The sequence below is a fragment of the Malania oleifera genome, chromosome 2 (genome assembly GCF_029873635.1).
Source record: "Malania oleifera isolate guangnan ecotype guangnan chromosome 2, ASM2987363v1, whole genome shotgun sequence".
In the NCBI taxonomy this organism is placed as follows: domain Eukaryota; kingdom Viridiplantae; phylum Streptophyta; class Magnoliopsida; order Santalales; family Ximeniaceae; genus Malania; species Malania oleifera.
Window position 1 is genome coordinate 150,269,440 of NC_080418.1, and position 26,637 is coordinate 150,296,076.

The 26,637-nt window shown below is 36.9% G+C and overlaps 1 protein-coding gene and 1 long non-coding RNA gene across 2 annotated transcripts in view; both read right to left on the reverse strand.

The window, feature by feature from the left end:
* Positions 1–5,927: 5,927 nt before the first annotated feature.
* On the reverse strand, positions 5,928–8,494 carry LOC131149764 (large ribosomal subunit protein uL16-like). The gene is made up of 4 exons (XM_058100499.1): positions 8,367–8,494; positions 7,177–7,678; positions 6,383–6,464; positions 5,928–6,209 (listed from the first exon to the last, which is right to left on the reverse strand). The coding sequence occupies exons 1-4, from the start codon at positions 8,374–8,376 to the stop codon at positions 6,141–6,143; spliced, it is 663 nt and encodes a 220-aa protein (XP_057956482.1). The 5' UTR covers positions 8,377–8,494; the 3' UTR covers positions 5,928–6,140.
* A 1,452-nt stretch (positions 8,495–9,946) lies between these two features.
* The window catches only part of LOC131149765 (uncharacterized), a 28,293-nt gene continuing 11,602 nt past the window's right edge, over positions 9,947–26,637 (reverse strand). Inside the window, exon 2 of the long non-coding RNA XR_009135292.1 lies at positions 9,947–10,501. This is a non-coding gene — a long non-coding RNA (uncharacterized LOC131149765). The remainder of the gene's footprint in view (positions 10,502–26,637) is intronic.

Consider the following 26,637-nt stretch of genomic DNA (forward strand, 5'->3'; position numbering starts at 1 on the left):
ATTGCTCGATTACACAAAAGGGAGTAATCAATAATCAATCTACTCTCTTTTCTATTACGTCTACGATCAAAACTAGATACCATCATCACAAATGCATCTCGTTTACCATCTTTCATTGTTATTATTTTTGAAGCCGTCTCGATCTTATCTTTCTAGAAAAAAGTGTTTGGAAATGAAAAGGAAAAAAATAATAATATGAAAGTAAGATTTAAGGGGATGTGCTTTTCATCCACATGCACCCAAGTGTGATGTTGTCCACCTTAGTCTACGAATTGAAAGTGATTCATTTGTGCCCTTCAATTGCGGAGTCTTTCAAGCAAACTCAATCATCAAACTTCAAAAAGGATTCTCACCTCCAAAGCTTAGCTTGGAAATTGGAATTCTAGTGAAAGGGATATTTTAACTACGTACTTTCCTATGGAATTCAAAAATCAAGTGTTTGGCACGTTACAAAACCGAACAAATATATATATATATTTCATTCAAGGCTTTGCTAGTCAAATGATCAGAGGAGTTTGAGTTTTATAGGTTACGACTTTTCATTTGAGATAATACCTTAGTGTTCAAGTAGAGAAGGGTAGAGGGATATACTCATTATTTCATTGGATTTGTCGAGTTTTCAAAGGGTTTCGAGCACTATCGTTTGAAAAAAAAAAAATGATCTCTTCATATTTAAAATAAAATTGCATTACATATCCTTATTTGAAATTACGGAATGGGAATTAATTTTAAAGTTTTACTTCTAAAAATTCAAGATATTGAAAACTTTTATGGTCTTCCAAGAAGTGTAAAATTAAGGACTTTAGAATGTAAATTAACGTTTAAAAGGAAGATTTGTATTACAAATCCTCATTTGAAATTAACATTTTTTGACCTCATCTCACAAAATAAATACATCGAAACAAATCTTATTTCCCTCATTTATCTTTGCATCTCTTCGTAATCACTTATAATCATTACTAGGATAATACACCAAGCTACTAATTGGGAAAAAAAATGTTACATTTTAATTTTTTCCAAAGTCACTACACCCCCAATATATTCTACAGTCTTACTAGCATTTTCTTTAGAAAACCAAGTCCTTAAGAATATAATTCCTAAAATTATAATAAACATTTCTAAGAATTCAAAATTGTCAAAGAAATAATAAGCTTACACATTCCCATATTTTTTTGTACACCTAAGATTCAAACTACAATCCATAATTCTCAAAAAGACTCGGCGTGGACATTTATAATTCCCAACCCATTTTATAATTTTCATAAATTTTTTGATCTAAATGACTAGTTCATAATTTTAATCCAACAAAGTATTTAACCTCAAAAAACACAATTCCAGATACCGGAGTTTATTGTGAGATTTCACTCGAGCTTACTAAATTATTACCTCAAAGATTACCACAAATTCCCCCCCCCCCCCCACCATCTTTTTTTTTTTTATTACATGGGAACTCCAGCCACCAACGAGTCCTTTGGATCCCCTGATTAGGATAAAGCCTTTCCACCGCGCCATGTCGTGAGGGCCACAAATTTCCTTTTTGTCACCTTCAAATCTTGAGATGGAAGCTCCAAATATATTTCACTCCGCAAATGGTGCCATTTGCTTTCTTTGTCCAACTCACTTGACAATTTCAAAATTTTGAATGGCTTATTTATATTCATAGGTTTCAAAACTTTCAAAACTGCTGCCACAACGGTCTCAGAAACACTTTAGCTTTTTTACATGATGGAAAAAGGTCCACCAATGAATAGTCATTGTCTCACAAACAAGTGGAAAGCAAAAAGTTAGCTCAATTAGTCATAATTCATAGTAATTTCTTGAAATCTAAACATGAAGTGCCAAATAAGAATTCAATGTTGAATTCCAAAAAAGTACTATTGGGTCAGAAGAACAGCTCACAACGAATTGACAGAGAGAGAACAGAATTACAAGACATAATTTTGAAAAAGATATTCTTGCAAGCTTTGAAAGTTAAGGAGTTCTTAAAGAAAAATCACCATGAACTATGCATACCTTGCAAAATATATTTACACCGTACAAGGTTAATAATTAATTAGCCTTGAAGCAAGGCAACAAGCTTGGCATGATAGCTGTGACAATTCAAAAATCATAATTAGGTTGGGGGGGAGGGGGGGAAGTATACAACAACAAAATCAAAGCCTTGAATTTCACCAGGTGGGATCGACTATATAAATCATTTTTTTGCTAATTTATGTGATCATTGACCATTTCTTCGTCGCCCAACATTTTGATCCACGATCCATATTGTATAACTCGTCTTATAGCCTCTCTATAAAACTTTCTTTTTAATTTTACAGTATTCTAAGATCATAAAACATGCTTGAAGTACTTCTCCATTTACCTAACCTGCTTTAGCTCTATGTTTACATCATCTTCAATAGCTTGCATAATAGACTCAAGGTATCGAAATTTACAAGTATTATTTATTTTTTCATCATCAAATTTAACTTTGTATCTAACATTCTTCTTACCATTACTGAAATTACGTTTCATATATTCTGTCTTATTTCTACTTATCTTAAAGCCTCTAGATTCCAAAACTTCTCTCCATAATTCTAACTTAGTCTTCACTCCGCTCCTAGTTTTATCAATTAAAATAATATCATATGCAAACAACATATATCATGGAACCTCATTGTGAATGCTCTTAGTTAGTTTGTTCATCACTAAGATAAAGGCTCAAACTAGATTCTTGATGTATACCTATGGTAATTGAAAATTTTCTAATTTCTCCATCTATACTTCTTGCACTAGTCATAACTCCATCGTACATATCCTTAATGATATCAATATACCTACTACATAAACCTTTTTTTCTAAAACCCATCATAGAACTTTCCTAAGCACCCTATCATATGTTTTCTCTCAGTCGTCCCTTTTCTTTTCTAACTTTTTCATTAATCTTCTTAAAAGATATATAACTTCTGTGGTAGATCTCCCAGAAATAAAACCAAATTGATTTTCTGAGACCTTCATTTCTATCCCATAATTATGTTCGCCACTTCTTTATACCATAAAAATCATCAATTATCAAATTAGTTCAAACCCTTGAATAATCTTTATCTCAATGTATATAATTAAGTAAATTCACAAAATAGCCATTTTATATCTTATTGCAAGCATAGTTTAACAATATTTATACCTAAAAAAGGCATGCTTGATTATAATTTTACAATGAATGAGACTAAACATAAGTTGAATCAAAGATTACTAATTTCCTAGTTTTACCAACTTTATACATAATGAAAATAACTAGTACTTTTTAAAACACTTGTTACTAATAAATATCATGATTGACAATGTTATAACTAATGTATATCAATAATCAACCCCTCCCTTGGATCTGCCACTGCATGACAACCAAGCATTTATGCCTAATGTAAATCAACTTGGAAACATCCTTCTCCCTTTCATTTTTACTTTAATTGATTTATATTTTATTATTTGTATAAGTCCTACAGCATGGGCAAGACCAACCCAACAAATACATATATATATATATATATATATATATATATATATATATAGCTAAATCAACATGAAAAATGTTAATTTACACACGCGCGCACGCACACACACACAACAGGGATGCATACATCATTAACACTTTGTGAGTTGAGCTAAACTTTTGCATATTCAAGCTTGACTCATTAATAAATGAACCTTTAAAAATTGAGTTTGAGTTAATCTCGTTAACCAATCGAGCGAAACTCAACCTTGTTCATGTGCGAATCATTTATTAATCGAACTTAAAACCAAACTAAACAAGCTAAGATTAATCTTGTTAAAATTATTATTATATATTAACAAACTTTAAAATTAGATCTAAAATTAAAATATAAATTAATGTTTAAATTTGTATTTTATTATTTTATATCATTAAAAATTTTTAAAAGATTAAAAACTATTGTGTTTTTGTGACTTATACTTGGCGGAGTTCATAAACAAAGGAAGAAAAATATGTGTGAAGTCATTGGTGCTATGCAGCAGGTAGTCATCGATGAATAGGCTTCATTCATGATGAATGGAGATACCAAAAGCAGATAAAATTCAGACATTCAAAAGTTGTCAATGAATAGGCCTCATTCGTCGACGAATGAACCAATAATCGTTGACGAATTGACCATTTTCGTCAACGTTTGCTCTCGCGCCTACAAGGATGATTCCAAATTTTGAATGCGAATATTAGGACGGTTGAGTATTTGGAAGAAAGCCTTCATGAGGTTATTAAATATATCATTTTGAGCATATTGTGATATAAAAAGATCATTATAAACCATTGTATTGTGAACTTTGTTTTTCATAGGAAAACCTTTACCGATTGCTCCTGTGAATGTAAGCTTTATCGAACCACATAAAATTTTTATATTGATTCTTATTGGTTTCAGATATACTACACGTATGAATTATATTTTGATTCTTCATTATATATTCCGCTGTGCAATCCCATACTCTTTTCATGACAAAGACAATGTTACTAATAATGATTAACAAAAAATACTTCTCAATATATGTGTAAACTAATATCAATTTAAAATAAACTCTAAATTAAATATACAAATCAATGAACCTCCTATTAAGTAAATAGACAACTTTTTTTTGATTCTACACACTAAAAACTTAATGAGCTTACTTTATTAGTTGACTCTTTTTAAGTCTATTTTTAAAAAATAGTCCATTAAACAATTATATTATTTATATTTTTTAAAAAGATCTAAGTTCATATTAAATGAGCAAACTCGCTAGTTTACCAAAGTAAATATTGACACAATTTTATTCATCAGAATGAATTTAAATGAGTTATTATTAAATAGAGCACTTGCTCATATGCAGCCCACCCCCCCACTCTCGTATCTGAGAATCCATATTCTTCTTCAACTGATAGAACGCATAGAACTAAAGTAATAACCCACTCGAGGACATGACAAAGCTTCATATTGGTGGAGCTTCAGATACTAGCAAGCTTAAGCCTGACAATTTCATTGATAGCTCAGAGGGGGCAAGAGACATTCAGTTTTTTGAGTTCAGAAAAAAGGTGATATCTTTAATTGGTTACCACAACCAAAAAAAAGTTCACTAGGAGTATCTCAAATTCATCATAATCATAGGCAAAGATTAGAATCAAAACCATACGGATTCAGATTTGTAAAACCAAATTCTGAACTTTAATATTACTTCCATGAATTTGGAACCATATTAATGTGCTTTTTTAAGAATATAAATTTTAGACCTTGAATTTATATTTAAATAAATTTAGACAAATTTCAATGCAATTTTGTATTAAATTTTATTCAAATCTAATACAAATCCAAAAGTTCTCTAAATATGGGGTAGGCTTAAATTCAAACTCATTTTGTGGCTTCAATGATGAACAATGGGACCTCCAAATCTAAATCCCAAGGACCCAACAATCCATAACTCTGCATTTAGAAGCATGGTTTGGCATAAATGCACATAAATCTAAATCCATTGCCTCAAATCCATTCTCCCAAGCACTAAGTAAGAATTTTCAACACAATAAAAACATTAAAAATCTGTCATATTTTCTAAGCAGCCAAATCGTCAAACACCAGCACATACACACAAGGCCTAAAAATTTTAAATAACAAATTTCAACGGCTAAATTATTTAAAATTAATAAAAGAAGGGGCCTGAAATTCCTGCCTTGGATGGAGCAATGTAAACGTGCATAAGATATAATCCAAAATTATTCTGAATTTTCCAAACTGAATTTAAATCTATGGTCCTAAACACAGGCAAGGCAAGAATTCAAAGCTGCTATGGGTCCAATATATTTGAGGAATGAACATCTGCCCAAGTAGGAGCTGGCCCAGTATGATAGCCAAAAAAGAATTAAAAGACAGCCGAAAACCAAAAAATTAAACAAAAAAGCATAAACATCAAAATTTAGGGAAACATCCATCTGATAGATCAACATGCATAATGTACTTGGAGACGACCATGAATCCACCCAAGACTGGAAATCACTATTAATCTAAACTAGTTCTTCAAAACCACAAGTGAGTATGAAGTATGAATACTGTTACTCACAGAATAAAAAAACACAATCAAATGTTCACCAGATGTCTTTCATACACTGTTTCCCGTAGCCATTCGTCCTAAACAGTTGCATGTAAAAATGCACGCCCAGGTTGACGATTAGCCAATGGTCCATGGCACCCAAGAAGCTACAAGAGCGGAGTGGCAGGTTAGAAACTTTCTTGTGTCAAAAAGACAAATGAAAAGAAACAAAAGAGAGAGAACAAAAAATAAATGGGGATGAAAGAAGGTAAAAGAAATGCAACTACCCTCTGGGAGGGGCAGTTAAAAAGCTCATGAGACTAAAGTTGGCAAGACGAACCTTCGCATTTACACCATCAGGAAGGATACGGTTCTCGCTCTTCCATTTGACATAATCAGTACGACTGAACTTGGTAAAGCCCCTGATAAAGTCAGTGTAACAATACAGTGATTTCAATTCACCAGAATCGCAAGTGGAAATGTGGAAATTTGTCACATAAGAAAACTCATTAAAATTCATTCATATAATATAACAGGTTACAAAGTAAATGATCGTAAATGACACCATATCACAACAGCTATCTGATAAGCTGCCAGACGCATAATAAAAGAAGCAATATTTTTATCACTAAAAACCAAATACATACACAAATTGCACCACCTATCGACAACAGTGAGGTTATAATTTTTTGAAGGTACAATGGGAGGGTGAATAATAAAGCAATTTGTGACGATGAATATGTATACTACGTAGAGTAGTGAATGAACAATTTGTGGTAATGAAAGGTGAACTAACTCTTGCAAATAGTTTGGTTGGTTTGGTTTCAAAAAATGTAGACATGAAGTCAAAGTTTAATAATGGCAGCAATTAGTGAAGGTGATTAGTAAACTAGCTTCACAAAGTGGTTGCAAGTCCAAGTACAGAAGGCTAGCAAATCCAATACACAAGGATGTTAAAGCTATATATCACCTAGAGATAGTTTCAGTTGGTTCAGTTTCAGAAAATGGAAACATTTTTTATCTACATGTTCTTTACAACATCCTCTGTATCAATTTTCAATAGGAAACATTGGATAACATGATGAATTGCTAAACAGAAATACATAGTTTTCCAATACAAAAAAGTTTACATACCATTTCCTGCTAACAATGATCTTTTGTCGACCTGGAAACTTGAATTTTGCACGGCGAAGAGCCTCCTGTGCATGAGGCCCATTAGCATCCTTGCAGCGGACAGACAAAAGGACCTGACCGATGCTCACTCTTGCACAAGTTCCCTGTGGTTTACCAAAAGCACCCCTCATGCCAGTTTGAAGCCTATCAGCTCCAGCACAAGAAAGCATCTTGTTGATGCGCAATACATGGAAAGGGTGGACCCTCACCCTCAGGTGGAAGGCATCTTTCCCAGCAGACTTGGTCATGTATTTGTTACATGCAATCCGTGATGCTTCCAATGCCTCACTTGAGACATTTTCTTTTTCCCAGCTAACCAAATGAACACAATAGGGAAACTCATCCACACCTTTCTTCTTCATCCCAACATCATAAATCCTGATTTTTGGATCAGGAACACCACGGCAATACCTAGATTTTGGGTAAGGTTTGTTCTTTATCTGACGATAACACCTTGCGGGTCCTGCAAATGTTTTAAAAATCATGTTTAACGACCATGAACAAGAAGCACTCCATGGGTTTTTTTTTTCACATACTGAAAGTACCAGGCGGATCTCCTGGAACAAAATATCACCATATCCATGTTGCTTTAATTTTGTACTTACACTGCTGGGATAGTATAATGATAAGACTATACACCTGTTTTACAGTAGCCGTAGCACTCTGGGAGTCTGTTCTAACTAATAGAAATAGAGTAATTAAAGAATTCATTTAGAGCAGCGATAGCACTCATGGAAGTAATACAACCATCATACTCCTTATTTGGCGAACTCAAGGAATGAACAGAAAGCAAAAAATTATTAAGAAACTACAAGGCGAAAAAAGCCGGAAGCAGTGGGATGCTGGGGGAGATGCTCTACGGGGGCGCGAGTCAGCTAGGGCTCGACGAAGAAGCATAAATCGTTTGATATCATCGAAAAGTACACAGATTATCGCATCAAAATAGCAAATAAAATTACTCAGATTATTGCACCAAAATAGCAAATGAAAATCATACAGATCATTGCATCAAACTAGCAAATGAAAATTACACAGATTATTGCATCAAAATAGCAAATGAAAATCACAGATTATTGCATGAGAGTAGCACATGAAAATTATTGCATCAAAATAGAATCAAGTGTCAAAATCAAAGAAGCGATGGAGCTTACTCCTCCCCATGGCCGCCGGTCGTCGCCTCGTCTCAAGTTGCAGCAGATTTAGGAACAGAAAACCCTAGAGGCGTATGTCTATATATATACATGTAAGAACTAAGAACAGGTAAGGGAATTCTATTTCCATTTCCTATTTTGCCCATACCCATATATTAGAATGACAGTTGAGGACACTTTTTAACTTAAATTACTCCTAAAATGAAAATATTGATTATGACGGTAACAAATTCTATAATAATGAAATTATCTTTAAAAATATATTTTTTAAATTTTAATTATTGTAATATCCCTTCTGTTGAGCATATAAAAATTTTATTTAACATTCTAATTATCAACTTTGTTGTTAAGAAATTTGGATTTACGTTGGACGTTAACGAGCGGGATTTAAACAGTTTATGTTTGGATTAACCTACTTGTAAATGGGTGTGTAAAACATACCCCTAAAATGTACCCGATTTATAAATAAGTACCCATTAATAAATATCAATATTTATATTTAAATTTTTTTAAAGTATATTTTTATCATTTTTCTCTTTAAATTTCAACACGAATTAAAATTTTTAAAAACAACACTTATTTTGATCATTTTTTATTTCATACTTCAAAAAAATATAGTTAAATTTTTTTTGAAAAACACAACATCCATTCGTTACAAGGATAACCCATTGATACTCAATCCAAACTTGATTAAACAAGCGGGTCATGAGTCACCTGTTTCACATTAGCATTCATCTGTCTTTCCCTCTCTGCGAAAAAATTCATTTATGCTCTTCAATTAATTGATTGGTCTTTATGATTTTGCGCTGGTTGATCGAGCTACATTCTCCTTTCTATTTTTTACTCCTTGATTGATCAACCATTTGTTCACTCTTGACTATCCTACTTGCAAAGCTATATATTTCCAAAAATCAAACACTTTAATTAAGACAATGAGTCATGTTTGGTGAACCCACTTTGAGAAGATTTATTGATGATATTTGGTTTGAAAAATATAAGATCACTCCTCATCTTAAATTGTCATTTTAAGGTTAATTATGATAATTTCAAATATTGGTTAAATTTTTTTTTGAATAGCAACCAAGTTAGTGTCTCTAAAGAAACACTTACATTGCGTTAATGCATACTAATAATGCTAAATGATCAAAATAACTAATTAACAACAACCTTAAAAAATAATTTTGAAAAAATATAAATAACATTATATAATAAAAATTAAGGAACGACAAAAGAATTTATAGGAGTGGATTTGAATGTTTCATCAAAACATTAACTCATTTAATTCATGAAATTACTCTTCTTTCAAATAAGATAGAATATAGTGAACATTTTGAAAATGCAAGCAATAGTTATTCCTTATTATTTCATTAAACACATAACAAGAAAAGAGTAGACATTCCAATGATGAAATTTGAGAGTAGTTATTCCTTATATATTCCTTGTTCCGAGAACTCAAAAAGTTTCATATTGTTTATGTTATGATACATGGAAGGCATAAATATAGAGATACAGAGGTAATATAGTCTCAGACTTCGCTATGCCACATGATCTTATAACAATGAAAATTTGCTTAAGAAGAGAGAAATCTTGATTAAACCCCATTTGAGTAGTAACATATGAATTAGAATGATGGGACTTAGTTACCAAAATGACTAGATTGCTAACTCAGACCCTCCAGACTTCTAACACAAGCCCAAAGATTACCGTCTTGAAATTTTGAAACATTCTCAAATCACTTTGACAAACATTTGATTTTCCCTTGCCAAAATTAACAAAGAAAAAATAAATTTCCATCTTTGATATTTTACAAGAGTTTTTGAATCCAAGAATATGTTGCTGGCCTTATATCTCTGAGATACGGAGGGTCATCTTCAGAATGCAGGTAGAGGATACCCTTGGCAGAAGCCAGTGCAGTTCTCAATCTCATTGCAAAACTTAAGAGGCTCTCTAGACTTGCATTAAGAATTTAAGCTGCAATGGCAAACTGTCAAAGTCACCGCAGAATGGTATACAAAAGAAAGCTAATACAAACAAAATAAATTAATCGATTAATAAATAAACTCAAAGGGCGAATCTGAGAACCAGAAAGAGTTATCCCTCAAAGTGCCATTTGACATGGACTCATTGATTAACATCTGCATACACAACAACAATGTACATGATGAGATTAACTTTCCCAGTTCATAATGTCAATCCCTAATAAAAAAAATAGAGAAATGGAGTTGTAAATTTGCCCCTCTTGAAGCAAAGTATTGATCATAAAGAGGAAAAGAGAAACTATATTTTTAACACGGGTAATTATTCACTGAAATTCACCTTGAGAGGAAAGAAACATGAATAAAGAATTGCTGTTATCCTAAATTAAGCAGTTCCTCTTTACTTAATAACTAGTTTGCGAGTGGTTCGACACCATCAAGATAGAAACTTTGAAGCAACTCCAATGTCTGGTATCTATTGGATTCATATTCCTTATTTTTGTTTTTCATGTATAAGTGGCAACACACACACAAACACAAACACACACACATATTCATCTGAGCCATAAATACTTCTCCAAGCCCTTCAAGATTTGTTGCACCAGTTTCTTTGTTGTCAAACCATTTCTCAAAAATTTAAATGTGCCAATTGAGTATTTACCCATGCCACAGATGGTACTGATGATCTCATAAAACCTCCTAAAACGAAAATTAGGTGAATTCTAGTATTCATACAAGGGTAGATAAATGAATAGATATCATACACACATTAACATAGAGAGGCAGAGAGAGAGATAGTCTGTTCACCATCTTCATCACAATATCCAATCAAAGACACTAGATGCGATGATGCAACCGAGACAGTAATCCTATTTCTGTGAAGAATTCCTTTTCACCCTGTAATTTTGTGCACGTTTTATGGCAATGACCATTCCATCAGCAAGAAACCTTTGTAGACCTTTCCATACCCTCCTTGGCCAACTTGAGTAGAGATGCTAAAATTGTCTGTTGCCAGCACCATTTCTCAATTTCTATGGGGAGCTTAGACACCATCAACTTATAAAGAAACCATTTCTACCTATGGATTTCTTACCTTCTCAATTTTAAAAAATAGATTTAAACAAGATTCATATTGGGCTTTGACTTATGATTAATGGGTCAACTTTAATCTAGAAAGAATTGGTGGGGCTTCTCAGTCCTGCGTGGAATTACTTATACTGAACTTCAGCATTTACGCCAACTCTTAGGATATATCATTAAATAAATAAAGTACTAACAACTTAAACAAGTAAAAACTAGAAGGTTGAAGTTGAAAAATATAAAAATCAAATTACTAATATTATCAAAATAAAATAATCTTTTTACCAAAACAGTGTTCATATCAAGTTGTTAATTAATGCATCTCTTTTGAACATTAAAAGAAAATAATTTTTGTATCATTAATTCATTATCATCATCGTCGTAATCTCCCCCAACTTTCATAGATTACTAAGAATAATTTATGAAAGGGAAAAGAAAAAATAAAAATGAGAAGAAAAAGTTTAAAAAATAAACTTTTTTTTTTCTTGTGACTTACATAATGGTAGCAGTCCGTAACAGCTGCTACAACTATAATTTTCCTTCCCACTATGCTTTTGAATACCAGCCGCGACAATTACGCAATGCCATTGCAAAACAACTTTTTGGGTTTTCGATATCATTACACACCGTTAAATCAGTGGTAAGGAAAATCACAACTGTAGGTGCCATTATGGACCAGTACTGTTACATAACAGCAACTATGGTCGTTAGGTAACCACTACTGGACTGTTACAAGAAAAAAAAAAAAAAAAAGTATATTTTTACAAGAAAAAAAAAAAACGTATATTTACTTTTTAATTTTTTCTTCCCTTTCATAAATTATGTTTAGTAATCTATGAAGAGAGAGAGAGAGACTATAATGAGGATGATAATGAATTAATGATACAAAAGTTATTTTCTTTAAATGTTCAAAAGAAATGCTTTAATTAATAATTTGATATGAAAGTTATTTTGCTAAAAAAATTATTTATTTTGATAATATTAATAATTTGATTTTCTGTTCTATATTTTTCAACTTTGACTTTTTTTTTTTCTAGTTTTTTTCTTGTTCAAGTTGTTAGTACTTTATTTATTAAATAATAAATTTTGTGAGTACATATTATAGTTTTAATGATAAATTTTATGAGTACACATTATAATTTCAATGCGTAGGTTATAGTTATATATAACTTGCTCTAAATTGATATGAATTTTTATATTTTAACAAATAAAAAATAAAACTCATTTAATTTATTGTATAATTTGAATGTCTTAGATATGTGCCTAATAGATACTAGTGTATAACAAATTTTTTTTATTAACCTATCAAGCATATAATTAATGAAGGGAAAAAGTATTATATATTATTTTTCAGTCAATAAATGATTTAAAACAAATGTAAACTGTGTTACTCTTGTAAAACAATTAAGTTGAACTAAAGATCCAAAATACACAAAAACTCTTTTTAATATGAGTGAAGAGTTTAAAACATGCAAATATACCAATAAACATGATATTGTGTGTGCTTGAAAAAAATTCACAACCATTACACCTGCTACCCGTTATGCAGCAACAACTAGTCCCGCTTCCCACTACACCCATTATCATGAGTTCCCACTGATTTAGCAGTATGCAACGGTATTAGAGATCCAAAAAACTGTTACATAACGGTGGCAGCCGTTAGTAAAAACCATTAATTTAATAGATATGGCAGCACATATGTTCTCCTGGTTTTCATAGCTGCAAATTCAGTTGTAGTTGGCTTCTCATAGCTGCATATTGTTCTATAGGTGGGTTTTCACAGCTGTATATTTTTGTTGCTTGGGAAGTTCATGTCATGCACATTGATCTTCTAAGGATAATAACTGTTAGAGGTTATATATGTGAAAGCAGAAGCTATTGAATATTTTCTAGATTACTTTGTTCATATGTACATCTCAATATATAATACGATTACCTATTCTAAACAAGGAAACAATTCTCTTATTGAATAATATCAAATCCCCCATATTTACCCACTTTCCTAATTTGTATATTATTTACAATGATACTTGGGATTGGGATTTTAACACTCCCTCTCAAGTTGGATCATAAATATTAATCATCTCCAACTTACTAATAAGATCATCAAAGCTCTATCGTCCCAACCCTTTAGTGAGAATATTTGCAATTTGTTCCTTGGTTGGTACACAAGTCATACATATAATTCCTTCTTCAATTTTCTCTTTGATGAAGTGTCTATCTACTTCCACATGTTTAGTCCTGTCGAGTTGAACTGGATTGAGAGAGAAGCTGATAGCTGCCTTATTGTCACTGTAGAGTTCGATAGGAAAGTTCACCGGGACCTGTAATTCCTCCAAGAGTTTTCGTAACCACAATCCTTCACATATCCCTTGAGCGACTGCCCTGAATTCAGCTTCAGCACTACTACGAGCCACCATATTCTGTTTTTTGCTTCTCCAAGTTACTAGGTTTCCTCAGACGAATGTACAATAACCTATGGTGGACCTTCTATCTTCCACTGATGCTGCCCAATCTGCATCTGTAAAGATCTCTACTTCCTTACTTTCACATTTCTTAAAGAAGAGTCTTCTTCCCAGGGATCCCTTGAGATATCTAAGGATCTTGTATACAGCATCTAAGTGAACTTCTTTTGGTGAATGCATGTGTTGACTTACTACACTAACTGCAAATGCAATATTTGGTCTAGTATGTGATAGGTAGATTAGCTTGCCAACCAATCTCTGATACCTCTCCTTTTCTACAAATTTTCGACAATCTTCAACCCTCTTTACTGTCTCCATCGAGGTTTCGCTGGGTTTGCATCCCAGCATTCCAATTTCAACTAGGAGGTCAGTAACATACTTTCGCTATGAAACACTAATTCCCTTTTTTGTTCTCGCCACTTCCATGCCCAAAAAATACCGCATCTGTTCCAAGTCTTTAACTTCAAATTCAGCAGCCAGAACCTTCTTCAATCTCTCCATTTCTATAGTATCATCACCAGTAAAGATTATATCATCAACATACACTATTGGAATTGTTCTCTTACATCCTTCAGATTGTTGGAAGAACAGTGTATGGTCTAATTGCCCTTGTCGATAACCTTAATTCTTTAGTACTTTTGCGAATCTGTCAAACCACGCTCTAGGAAATTGTTTTAGGCCATATAAGGATTTCTTGAGTTTACATACTCTGTTTTCTTCACCTATTTCACTGAATCTTGGTGGTAAAGTCATGTATACTTCTTCTTCTAATTCTCCATTTAAGAAAGCATTTTTAATATCAAGTTATTGTAGTGGCCAATCTAAATTGGCTACCAAGGACAAGAGAACCTGAACTGTATTTAAGTTTGCCACTAGTGCAAATGTTTCAGTATAGTCAATGTCGTAAGTCTGTGTAAAACCTTTTGCAACAAGTCTAGCTTTATATCTTTCAACTGTTCCATCAGATTTATATTTCACTGTGAAGACCCATTTACAACCCACTGGCTTCTTCCCTTTCGGTAGATTTGTCAACTTCCAAGTTCCATTTTTTTCTAGGGCTCGCATTTCTTCCATGACTGCCTCTCTCCATTTTGGTATTTCTAGAGCTTCCTTAATGTTCTTTGGCATTTTCATCCTGTCAAGGTTAGAGACAAACGTACGATATCCTGTAGACAAACTTTTATAAGACATGTATTTAGACCAAGGATATTGAGTACATGACCTGGTTTGTTTTCTGATTGCAATAGGTAAATTGATATCATCAGGTGCAGGATTATCAGAGGAAGACTCAATTACCAGATCGGGATTGGGCATGGGCTCATGGTTATTCGGAGCCATCACCGGTTCCAACGCTCTTGGTGCTTCAGGTATGAGATTCTCCCTATCCTTTGTTTTCGGCTTTCTTGAGTAAACGAGTATGTCTGCATTGTTTTGCTCTCCTGTATCTCCCCCTGAGGGTAAGTGTTCTGTTGTGTTTGGCAAGTCAGGAAGTAATGCAATGGAAGGCTCGATAGATGGGTAAGTGTTCAGCAGTAAAGAGGTCAAAGAACCGATCTTCACTCCATTTCTCCCCCTGAAGAGAGGGCTTTGGGAAATAAGGAGTGGTTTCAAAGAAAGTGACATCAAGACTAACAAACAGTCGTTTTGAGACCGGATCATAGCATTTGTAGCCTTTCTGGGTAGGCGAATAACCAAGGAAGACACATTTAATGGCACGAGGATCCAATTTATCGCGATAGTGTGCATGAACATGAACAAAAGTAGTACAACCATAAATTTTCAGCGGGAGACTGGAGGGGAGTCGAGAGGTAGGAAAGTGTTCTTGGAATTTCTAAGAGGGGTGACAAATGAAAGTGCTCGACTCGGCATTCGATTAATGAGATGTGTGGCTGTTAAGATGGCATCGCCCCAAAAATAATATTTCATGTTGGTAGTAAACATTAATGCCCGGGCTACTTCAAGAATATGTCTATTTTTTCGTTTAGCAACCCCATTTTGTTGAGGCGTATCCACACAAGAACTTTGATGAACAGTCCTATTATCTTGAAGATAAGTTCCCAGGATAGTATTAAAATATTTCGTACCATTATCCGTACGTAAAATCCGAATATGAGTCTGGAACTGTGTATGAATCATGGAATGGAAACTGATGAAAATGGAGCGGACTTCAGTTTTGTCTTTCAGTAAGTAGACCCAACAAAGACGAGTATGGTCATCAATAAAGGTAACAAACCATTTTGTATTGATGTGATTAAGGGAACGTGAGGGACCCCTTACATCACTGTGAAACATAGTAAATGGGCGAGATGGTTTGTATATGGATGATGGAAAAGAAGTACGACGATGTTTGGCAAGCTCACACACTTCACATTGAAACTCAGAAGCCATTTTATTTGAACAAATAGAAGGAAACAATCGTTTTAAATATTGAAAATTGGCATGACCCATCCTTGAATGCCATAACAAAAGTTCACTATTTCTAGAAGTAGATGCAAAATCACAAATTGCAGTATTACATAGTTCACTCAAACTTGCCTCCTCAAAGTAGTAGAGTCCCTCACACGCTTTCACAGTGCCAATCGTCTTCCCCGATGATAGGTCCTGAAAAACACAATGAGAGGAAACAAATTTAGCAGAACAATTTGAGTCTTTTGTTAACTGACTGATGGATAACAGGTTGCAAGATAACTTGGGGACATGTAGGACAGATTGTAAAGTTAAAGAATCAGTTATGCGAATAGTTCCTTTTCCAGCAACTGGTGAGAGAGAGCCATCTGCAATTTTTACCCTCAAATTCCCGGCATATGGTGAGTAGGATGAAAAACATTGATAAGACCCGATCATATGATCGGATGCACCCGAATCAATTATCCATGGAGATTTGTAACAGGATGTAGTATTTAAAGCTGACAGATAATTACCTCGGTGAGCCAGGGAACCAGAGGAAGACTGACTCGATGTTTGAATTGACGAAATCATCTTATATAGTTGATCCAACTGTTTAGGACTGAATGCACTACTAGGAGAGGTATTGGTGTTTCTCCTTGTAATCTTTCAGTTGATCCGTCAGTGCTGGCCTGGTACTCATGATTTTTTTGGTATTGTCTTGGCTTCCAATCTGCCAATTTTCCATGAATCTTCCAGCAGGTATTTTTTAAATGACCTGTTTTCGGCAATGTTCGCACCATAATTTACCTTTTTGTGGTCGTTGACTAGGTCCCCCTGGGCCTTTTGATACAAGAGCCGAAACATCCGGCCCAGCGTGTCCAGCGTGCCCATCTAATTTTTGGGCGGATACGGGTACGGGGAGGTCCAGCCTAGCAGGTTCATTTTGAGGCCTCAGCATCACACGCCTCCTGTTCTCCTCCCTCCTAACCTCTACGAAGACCTCTCGGGTTGAAGGAAGAGGTCGCCGGCCAAGGATCCGTCCCCTCACGTCATCGAGCTCTCGGTTCAGGCTAGCAAGGAACTCGAAGACCCTCTTGTTTTCAAGCCTCCTTCGGTATTGTGTGCTGTCGCCAGAGTACTCCCACTCCTCGTTGATGCTCAGATCGAGCTCCTGCTAGAGATGAGTCATCTCCATGAAATACTCGATAACGCCTCTCTCACCTTGCCTCATCTGCCACAATCGGGTCTTGATTTCGAATATTTGCGAGTAGCTTTCGACGTCGGAGTATGTCTCACGTACGGCTTCCCAGACTTCCTTCGCCGTTGGCAAGAACAAGTAGACTTTTCCAATTGATGGCTGCATCGAGTTGACGAGCCAAGCTGTGACCATGGAGTTTTCAGACCTCCATCTTTGCAAGGCTACAACGTCGGTAGGGTCTGGTTTCCTCCGCTCACCGATAAGATAACCTAGCTTCCCTTTTCCCTCAATCACCAATTTCATGGATTGAGCCCACTCACGGAAATTTTTTCCGTTTAATTTTTCCAATGAGAGTGGAAAGGCTGTGTTATCCAGCCCATTCGAACCCCCAACAGATGTGGCCTCTGAGTCACCGTTGATATTTGCAGAAGAGGTAAAGCCTTTGCTGTTGACGGTGCTATTGGCCATCGTTTAGCTAAGGTTGAGAAACCCCAGCTCTGATACCATGAAAGCAGAAGCTATTGAATACATTACTTTGTTCATATGTACATCCCAATATATAATACGATTACCTATTCTAAACAAGGAAACAATTCCCTTACTGAATAATATCAAATCCCCCATATTTACCCACTTTCCTAATTTGTATATTATTTACAATGATACTTGGGATTGGGATTTTAACAATATGTCTTTTAGCATTATTATTATTGAGTGTGTTAGTATGTTAACTAGTAAGAGTTAGTAAGGGTATTATTGTCCTTAGAATGTATTTAAATTTGTATTATAAATAGAGGGAGAGACCTATCTTCAAGTTAGGTCATTCATTTTTAATCAAATCTTAACATGGTGTCAAAGCATGATCCTATATAAACCCTATTACCCTTAGCCGTCGCTGGAAAACACTATTCCCGCAGTTGTTTTTCCCTAATCCACTTCCATCCCACACTAAATCATAAAACCAACATATACCCATAATCAGCCCCTCCCCCCCCCCCCCCGACAGCCCACCCCACAAACCCCATCGCCGGAAGGCCCCCCACGTGCCGGCCAAATGCTGACAGGGCCAACCCCACGCGCTGGTGCGTGAGAGCAATTTTGGCCACTTTTTTCTTTTTTCTTTTTTCCCTCTGCCATGCTCCAATTCCTTCTTTAGACTATATTATCAAGCTGTTAGGCCAGTTTTTTGCTCAAAACTTTAACCTTTTTCCGACCATGCACTCGTGGTATTCTATTACTTTATGTTCAGGGTTTGTGAAGGCTTCCTTGTGAGTTTTTTGGAGTCGTGACAGCATTCGCATGTCCAATTGTGAGGCTGTGGCAGTGCTATACCTGTCGTGCTGGAGCAGCACTATATCCATCGGTGAGTTGTTCACCTCGTCCGTCATTTTGTTGGTGCTTCACATAGTTTGTAATTGTCCCAATTAGTTTTGATTGTTCTTATTTTTGGTGTGATTGCTGATTTGCAAGTCTTGGGATGGAATCTATGAATCCCAAAAATTTGTATCCCAATTGCCGCCACAAATAACGACCCAAAAGTTGGATGGAAATAACAATGTTCAATGATCAAAATTTGTTCAGATTTATCTAGTAGGATTAGGGAAATCTGACCACTTACAACAATCTGAATCTTCTAATGAGAAGAGATGTGTGGGTTCAGAAAGATGCTTTGACTGTTTCCCTTTTATGGAATTCGATGCAGCCACGGATTGCACGGATGTGTATGCATCTAGATTCGTGCAAGGAGATTTGGGATTATGTCAAATTTCTTTACTCTAATAACATTACATGTATGTATAATTTATCCCAGAAGTACTTTTAGTTACAGCAAGGAGATAGGAGCATTACAGATTATTTTGGTGAGATGAAGCGTTTTCATGGGGAGCTTAACATCGTGCAACCTATAACTACCAGCGTTCGTGAGATGTAGAAGCAGAGGGAGCAGATGACAGTTCTTCGTGCTCTAACAGGCTTGAGACCTGAATTTGAGGCAGTTCGGTCCTAGATACTCAAAAGCACTGAGCTGCCATCACTTGTTGATGTTTATTCTCATGTCCTTTGTGCTTCCTTCCTTTAGCACACATTCTCCTGTTCTTGCATCTAGCTCTAAGAGGACAGCCCTTGCTACACAGAGTGATTCTAGTTCTCTACCAAACAATCGCAAAAGTTATTGCGGTGGTTCAAGTAGTCATAGAGGTAGAGACAAACAAGGCAGAGATACTCCTCATTGTGTATAGAATAATCATGGTATTGAGCAGTGTTGGGATCTTCACAGCAGATTTTCATGTATTGTCAATGCAACCACCACCGACTTCACACCTTTGGGGGCAGCCAATGCAGCCACCACCAAAGCCTCACCTTTGGGGTCAAGTGGGGGGCAACGTACTGTCTCTATGTCAAAGGAAGAGTATTCTAAGTTCCAAAAGTATCAAGAGTCACAACAAGCTTCTCTTTCCATTGCCTCTTTTACCCAATTAGGTAAGCACACAATATGCCTGTCATTCAGTACTCCTCATCCTAGTCCTTAAATTATAGACTCCGCTGCCACTGATCATATCACAGGTATGCCTAGCTTTTTCTCCACCCTTCAATATCCTGCAAACTCATCCTGTGTTACTCTTGCTGATGGATCCACTATTGTAGTCAAGGGAATTGGGACTGTAAATTTCACTTCTTCAATTTCTCTTCCTTCGGTTTTATACATTCCCAAATTTCCTTTCAATCTTATGTCCGTTAGCAAAATTACTAAATCCATGAAATTGTTCAGTGACATTCTTCCTTGATTTTGTGGTTATTCAAGATTTGAAGATGAGGAAAACAATTGGCGGAGGGCGTGAAGTTGGTGGACTCTATCACTTTGAGTCGTTATCTCCTTCTACCGCCTGCACTACTGCTGCCACACCTTTCTCAATTCATTGTCGCTTGGGTCGTCCTTCATTGGAAAAGTTAAAATGTCTTGTTCCTAGTGTCGAATCTTGATTGTGAGTCTTGTCAATTGCTCAAGCACCATTGTGTTTCTTTCGCTTCCCGAGTCAATAAACGGACTGCAAACCCTTTTATGTTAGTTCATTCAGGTGTATGGGGTCCTAGTAGGGTTGTGTCCAAGTTAGGTCTCCGGTACTTTGTAACCTTTGTGGATGATTATTCAAGAATGACTTGGTTATATTTAATAAAAGATCGTTTTGAGTTATTTTATGTATTCTGTGCCTTTTGTTTTGAAATAAATACTCAATTTGGTTTGCCAGTTCGCATGCTTCGAAGTGATAATGCTAAAGAGTTTTTTAGTGCATAATTCACTACTTATATGACTCAGTTTGGTATTGGTCATCAATCATCTTGTGAGACATCTTGAAATCACTCGCACTTTACTTTATCAAATGCATGTACCTAAAGTGTTTTGGAGTGATGTTGCACTTACTGCTTGTTATCTAATCAACAAAATGCCATCCTCTGTTCTTAGTGGTAAAATTCCCCACTCTATTTTCTTTCTTAATTCACCTTATTTTCTCTTCCTCCTCATATATTTGGGTGTGTGTCCTTTGTTCATCAACTAATTCCTAGGGTGGATAAGTTGGATCCTCGTGCTATAAAATGTGTCTTTCTGAGCTACTCGTATACTCAAAATGGATATCGTTGTTATAGTCTTGTGTTGCATCTCTTCTTTATTCATGCCGATGTTACTTGCTTTGAGTCTACACCTTACTACACCTAATCACTGAGTGCTTCAGAGCTCAATGAGTCTCTTCCTTTGCCTAATCTTCTAAATTCTACATTGTTGTCCTTGTCCAACCAACCATCTGAGTCTCCATGAAGTTCAAGTCCTTCTCATTGCCTTGATCATCCTAATTTGCAAGTGTATTCACGATAGCGGCTCCAAGGAAGAGAGACCCCTCTAGCTTCTACTACCACGCCTTTGGTTTCCTTGTCTGATGATCATATTTCTCATTATGTTGATCCTCCTATTGCTGTTCGGAAAGATAAACACACATGTACTCAACACCCCATTTCCAACAATGTTTCTTATGACTCCTTATCACCTTCTTATTATTGTTTTGTTACTGCTCTATCATCTATTATCCTTCCTAAATTTGTTTCGGAAGCCTTAGCCCATTTAGAATGGAGGGATGCCATGGTCGACAAGATGAATGCTTTACATGACAATGGTACTTGGGACTTAGTACCTCTTCCTCCTAACAAGCCTATGGTTGGTTGTCGTTAGGTTTACATTGTGACAGTCAACCCTAATGGTTTCGTGGCTCGTCTAAAGGCACATGTTGTTGCTAAGGGATACGCTCTAGAGTATGGTTTGGATTATTCTGATACTTTTTCTCCAGTTGCCAAACTTACATCAGTACGTCTGTTCATCTCCTTGGCTACTACTTGTCACTAGCCTTTGGATCAATTAGATGTAAAAAATGCCTTCTTGCATAGTGACGTTAAGGATGTCAGGGATCAGAAAACAATAATCACACAAACAAGCAAAATAAGCACACAAAATAAGAACACAAGATTTACATGGTTCGGTTTAATCTGACCTACGTCCACAGAGCACACCGAATATACTATAACCTGGAAGAAAAACAAGAGGAGGAGACACACACTCAACTCAACTCTTCTCACACTTTTCTCTCTCTCACCTTCAGCACTCTCACACTCCTCGCTCACTAACTTCACTATATTCACATTCTCGTACAATTGCTTCATTATATAGCTATATTGAATGGATAGGAAAGGAACAAAGTAACTAGGGTATTTAATGGGTTATTTTAGCACGCGGGCATTATCATTCTAGCACATGAAAGTTGGCTCCTCCGCGGCTCATTTTCATCTACAACTCATACTTTTCAAGGCCATTTAATTTTTCGTTTCCATTTCAGCTTAACAGAGGAGGAGGTTTATATGGAGCAACCACCTGGGTTTGTTGCTCAGGGGGAAGTCAGGCTTAGTGTGTCGGCTCAAGAAGGCTTTATATGATTTAAAACAGTCTTGCAAAGCAGTTTGGTCATTTTAGTGTTGTAGTACTTGAGTTTGGTCTTCGATGGAGTGTTGTGGATCATTCCGTGTTTTATCGTCATGCTTCATCGAGTATGATCCTTCTTGTTGTTTATGTGGATGATATTGTTATTACAAGTAGTAATGATAAAGATACTTAGATTCAAACTTTTTCTACAAACTAAGTTTCAAACCAAAGATTTGGGACCGTTGAAATATTTCTTGGGTACAGAATTATCAAGATCTCATGTCAAAACTATTGTGTTACAAAGGAAGTATGTTCTTGATCTATTTGATGAAATTGGCTTGTTGGGATCTAAATCGATTGATACACCCATGGATCCTAACAGCAAGTTAATGTCAGTTATGGGTGATTTGCTACCTAATCCTAAACAATACCCGAGACTTGTTGGAAAGCTGAATTATCTCAAAGTTACTCAGTCAAATATATCTTTTGCAACAAGTGTTGTGAGTCAATTTCTAGATTCTCCAAGGATAAGTCATTGGGACGCAATAATTCGCATCTTGAGATATCTCAAAGGTGCACCTGGGAGAGATATTTTATATCATGATCAATGTCACACTTATATCCATGGATATATAGATGTAGACTGAGCTAGATTGCCTTCCGATCGGAGATCCACCACCGAGTACTATATCTTGGAGGTGGTAATTGGTTTCTTTGAAAAGTAAGAAACAAACTTTGGTGGCAAGGTCAAGTGCTGAATTAGAATATAGAGTTATGGCTTACACTACCTCTGAACTAGTCTAGTTGAAGAACATGTTAGAAGGCGAGTTTTTCGCATTCTCAACCTATGTGAAAATTTTGAGGTTGAAGATTAATATGTCCAAGAGCACTTTAGCGGAATATTTGTGCAGTTGGGAGTAAAGGCTTTTAGATCATTAGTAGGTTGTGAGCCTTTGTCGTACCTTAACCTTCCCTTAGGAGGTAATCTGTAAGAACCTGAACCGTGGTATATGGATTTAATATTTGGAAGAAGAGTAAAGTGGTCATTTGAGCAAGCTTCGTCGACGAAGTCAGAGTTCGTCGACGAAGTCCCTTCTGTTCTCAGCGACGAAATTCAGTGTATAGTCGACGAGGAGATCCCGAGGGATTTTGGAAAAAATCTGGAACCTTGGCTCGTCGACGAGGCCACCGTCTCGTCGACGAAGGTAATGGAGGACTCGTGATGGTTTTTGTAGACACCCAAAGTATGTACAGTATTTATGGGATTGTATACCTTACTATTGTATGGGTTTGTGTGTCCTAACTTTGTACAAACTCTGGTATGGTATGTTATATAGATAGATGAAGCATTTTCCGCTACGTAACAAATGAGTATGGATGTATATGTGTATGTGTATAGGGCATCCGTGTACCCCACGAGGTCGGACCCTCTTATTGTATTGTATCATGTATGTTTAAATTGATACAGAGACAGGCTAGGTTACTATATTCACCTGGGACCCATCTACGGGTTCGGGACGTGACAGCTTGGTATCAGAGCTAACCAGGTTACTAGGTCTTGTAGACTTGATTAGGAGTATTGATGTGTACATACCAGAGTATAGGATGTAGGAAATGGGTAGTGTTGGTCGAGGGTTGTTCTGTTGCTAGACCGGGATTTGTCGGCAGTATTCCGTGTTTTTCCTGGGATGACGATTCCAGTAAAGACAGGGCAAACCATTGATGGATTCATGTCGATGTGGCAGGGCAGGCTTAGACCTGTGAGAGTAATATTCGACATGATTAGGTCTATGATTGTGTTAACTGTGTACGATATAAGAATTCTAACTGATACCTATTCTATTTTCAGAATGGAGCCCAAGGATAATAACTTGGAGAGTGGCTTCGAAGAGACGGCAAGCGATGAGTCTCCTTCTGTGTCTCGTGATTTGGCGAGACAGGTAATCCAAGAGATTAGGTGGAGTGTTAGGAGACGCGAGAGCTCTCCTACTGATGCGGGGTGTACCATCGAGAGGTTCACACGCATGCACCCTCCGACATTTACGGAAGGACCTGATCCGATAATGGCGGAGGACTGGGTCGAGAAGACCAAGAGGATTTTGGAAGTCCTCCACTGCACTGAGAAGCAGAAGGTCTTGTACGCTACCTTCCAGCTAACTGGGGAGGCAGGGCATTGGTGGACGGCGGTGAGTCTTCTAGAGAGACAGAGAGCTGGTCCATCTGGTATGACGTGGGGCTACTTTAAAGAGGTATTTTTCGAGAGGTACTTTCCGGTATCTACTCGGGATGCAAAGGTCGATGAGTTCTCGGGCCTGACGCAGGAGACTCTGACGGTGCAGAAGTATGCCGCCAGATTTATCGAGTTATCTCAGTTTGCACTGTACTTGGTTCCGAATGAGTACGAGAAGGCTCGGAGGTTTGAGAGGGGTCTGAGGAAAGACATTCGTCGTCTTGTGGGGATGCTGTAGATCCGTGAGTTCTCTGTCTTGGTGGATAAAGCCACCATAGTTGAGACCGACCTTCGGGGAGATGAGGTAGTGCAGAATCAGGGGAAAAGGCCGGTATCTTCTGGTCCTCAAAGTGGTCCTTGACAGGGACAGTGGAAGAAGAAGAAAAGCTACAATTCCGATTATCGGCAGAACACCGAGCGGTAGAGTTATCATGGAGATCTATCCCCCACACCATGCGCCAAGTGTCGTAAAAGGCACAATGGCGAATGTCAGCCGTTCTAGGGAAGCTGCTACAACTGTAGCAAGCCGGGCCACATGTCACAGAGCTGTCAGGAACCGAGGAGAGATACGCCTGCACAGAGCCAGAACCGTGGGAGTAATCAGATGTCTCAGGGGAACTACCAGGCAACCACGGCTCCGGCGAGGGTATATTCACTGACTCCAGCAGATGCAGAACACGCTGGGAACGTGGTGACAGGTACCATGTTATTGCTTTCGAATAGAGCTATTATTTTATTTGATTCGAGGGCAACTCATTCGTTCATATCTGCTAGTTTTGTGAAGTTATGTGGGGTTGAAACATGTGTGATGAATGAGATGTTGTCTGTGACTACACCGACTGGGAGTGTAACGATCTGTAGTAAGATGTTAGGGAACTGCCTAGTGGAAATCCAGGGGAGACTGCTACCAATGAACCTTGTAGTATACGATATGTATGGTTTTGATGTCATACTAGGGATGGATTGGCTATTTTCCAGTTTTGCGGTGATTGATTGTCGTAGGAGGGTAGTAGTGTTCAGACCTCCTGGGGAGCAGGAGTACGAGTTCGTAGGATCGTATGTGCGTTCGACGCCACAAGTTCTATCAGCGTTACAGGTAAGGAGGCTGCTCTTGGACGGGTGCCAGGGGTACCTAGCTTGTGTGAAGGAACCTCCACGGGATGAGTTGACACTCGAGGATATTCGGGTAGTCAACGAGTTTTCGAATGTATTTCCTGATGACTTACCCGGTTTACCTCCGCATCGTGAGGTGGAGTTTGCGATAGAATTGCTGCCTGGTAAGGCACCGATCTCTCAAGCTCCGTACCGGATGGCTCCAACAGAACTTCAAGAGTTGAAGAAGCAGTTGCAGGAATTACTGGACCAGGGTTTTATTCAACCGAGTGTTTCACCCTAGGGAGCTCCAGTTTTGTTTGTAAAGAAGAAGGACGAGTCGATGCGCATGTGCATTGATTACCGTGAGATCAACAAAGTGACTGTAAAGAATCGCTATCCTTTGCCTCGTATAGATAATCTCTTTGACCAATTGCAGGGAACGCAGGTCTTTTCGAAGATCGACCTACGGTCAAGGTATCATCAGGTGAGGGTTAGATGTGAGGATGTAGCGAAGACTGCTTTTCAAACCAGATACGGCCACTATGAGTTCTTGGTTATGCCGTTTGGGTTGACCAATGCGCCGGCAGTGTTCATGAATCTAATGAACAGGGTGTTTCATGAGTACATGGATCAGTTCGTAGTGGTGTTCATCGATGACATTCTGGTATACTCAAGGAGTTCGGAAGAGCATGAGAATCATCTGAGGTTGGTGCTACAGATTCTGCGAGAGAGGAAGTTGTATGCTAAGCTAAAGAAGTGTGAGTTCTGGTTGAATCAGGTCGCGTTCTTAGGCCATGTGGTGTCTAAGGGTGGTATCTCAGTTGATCCTAACAAGGTTGAAGCTGTACTCGACTGGGCGAGACCAAGGAGTGTGCAGGA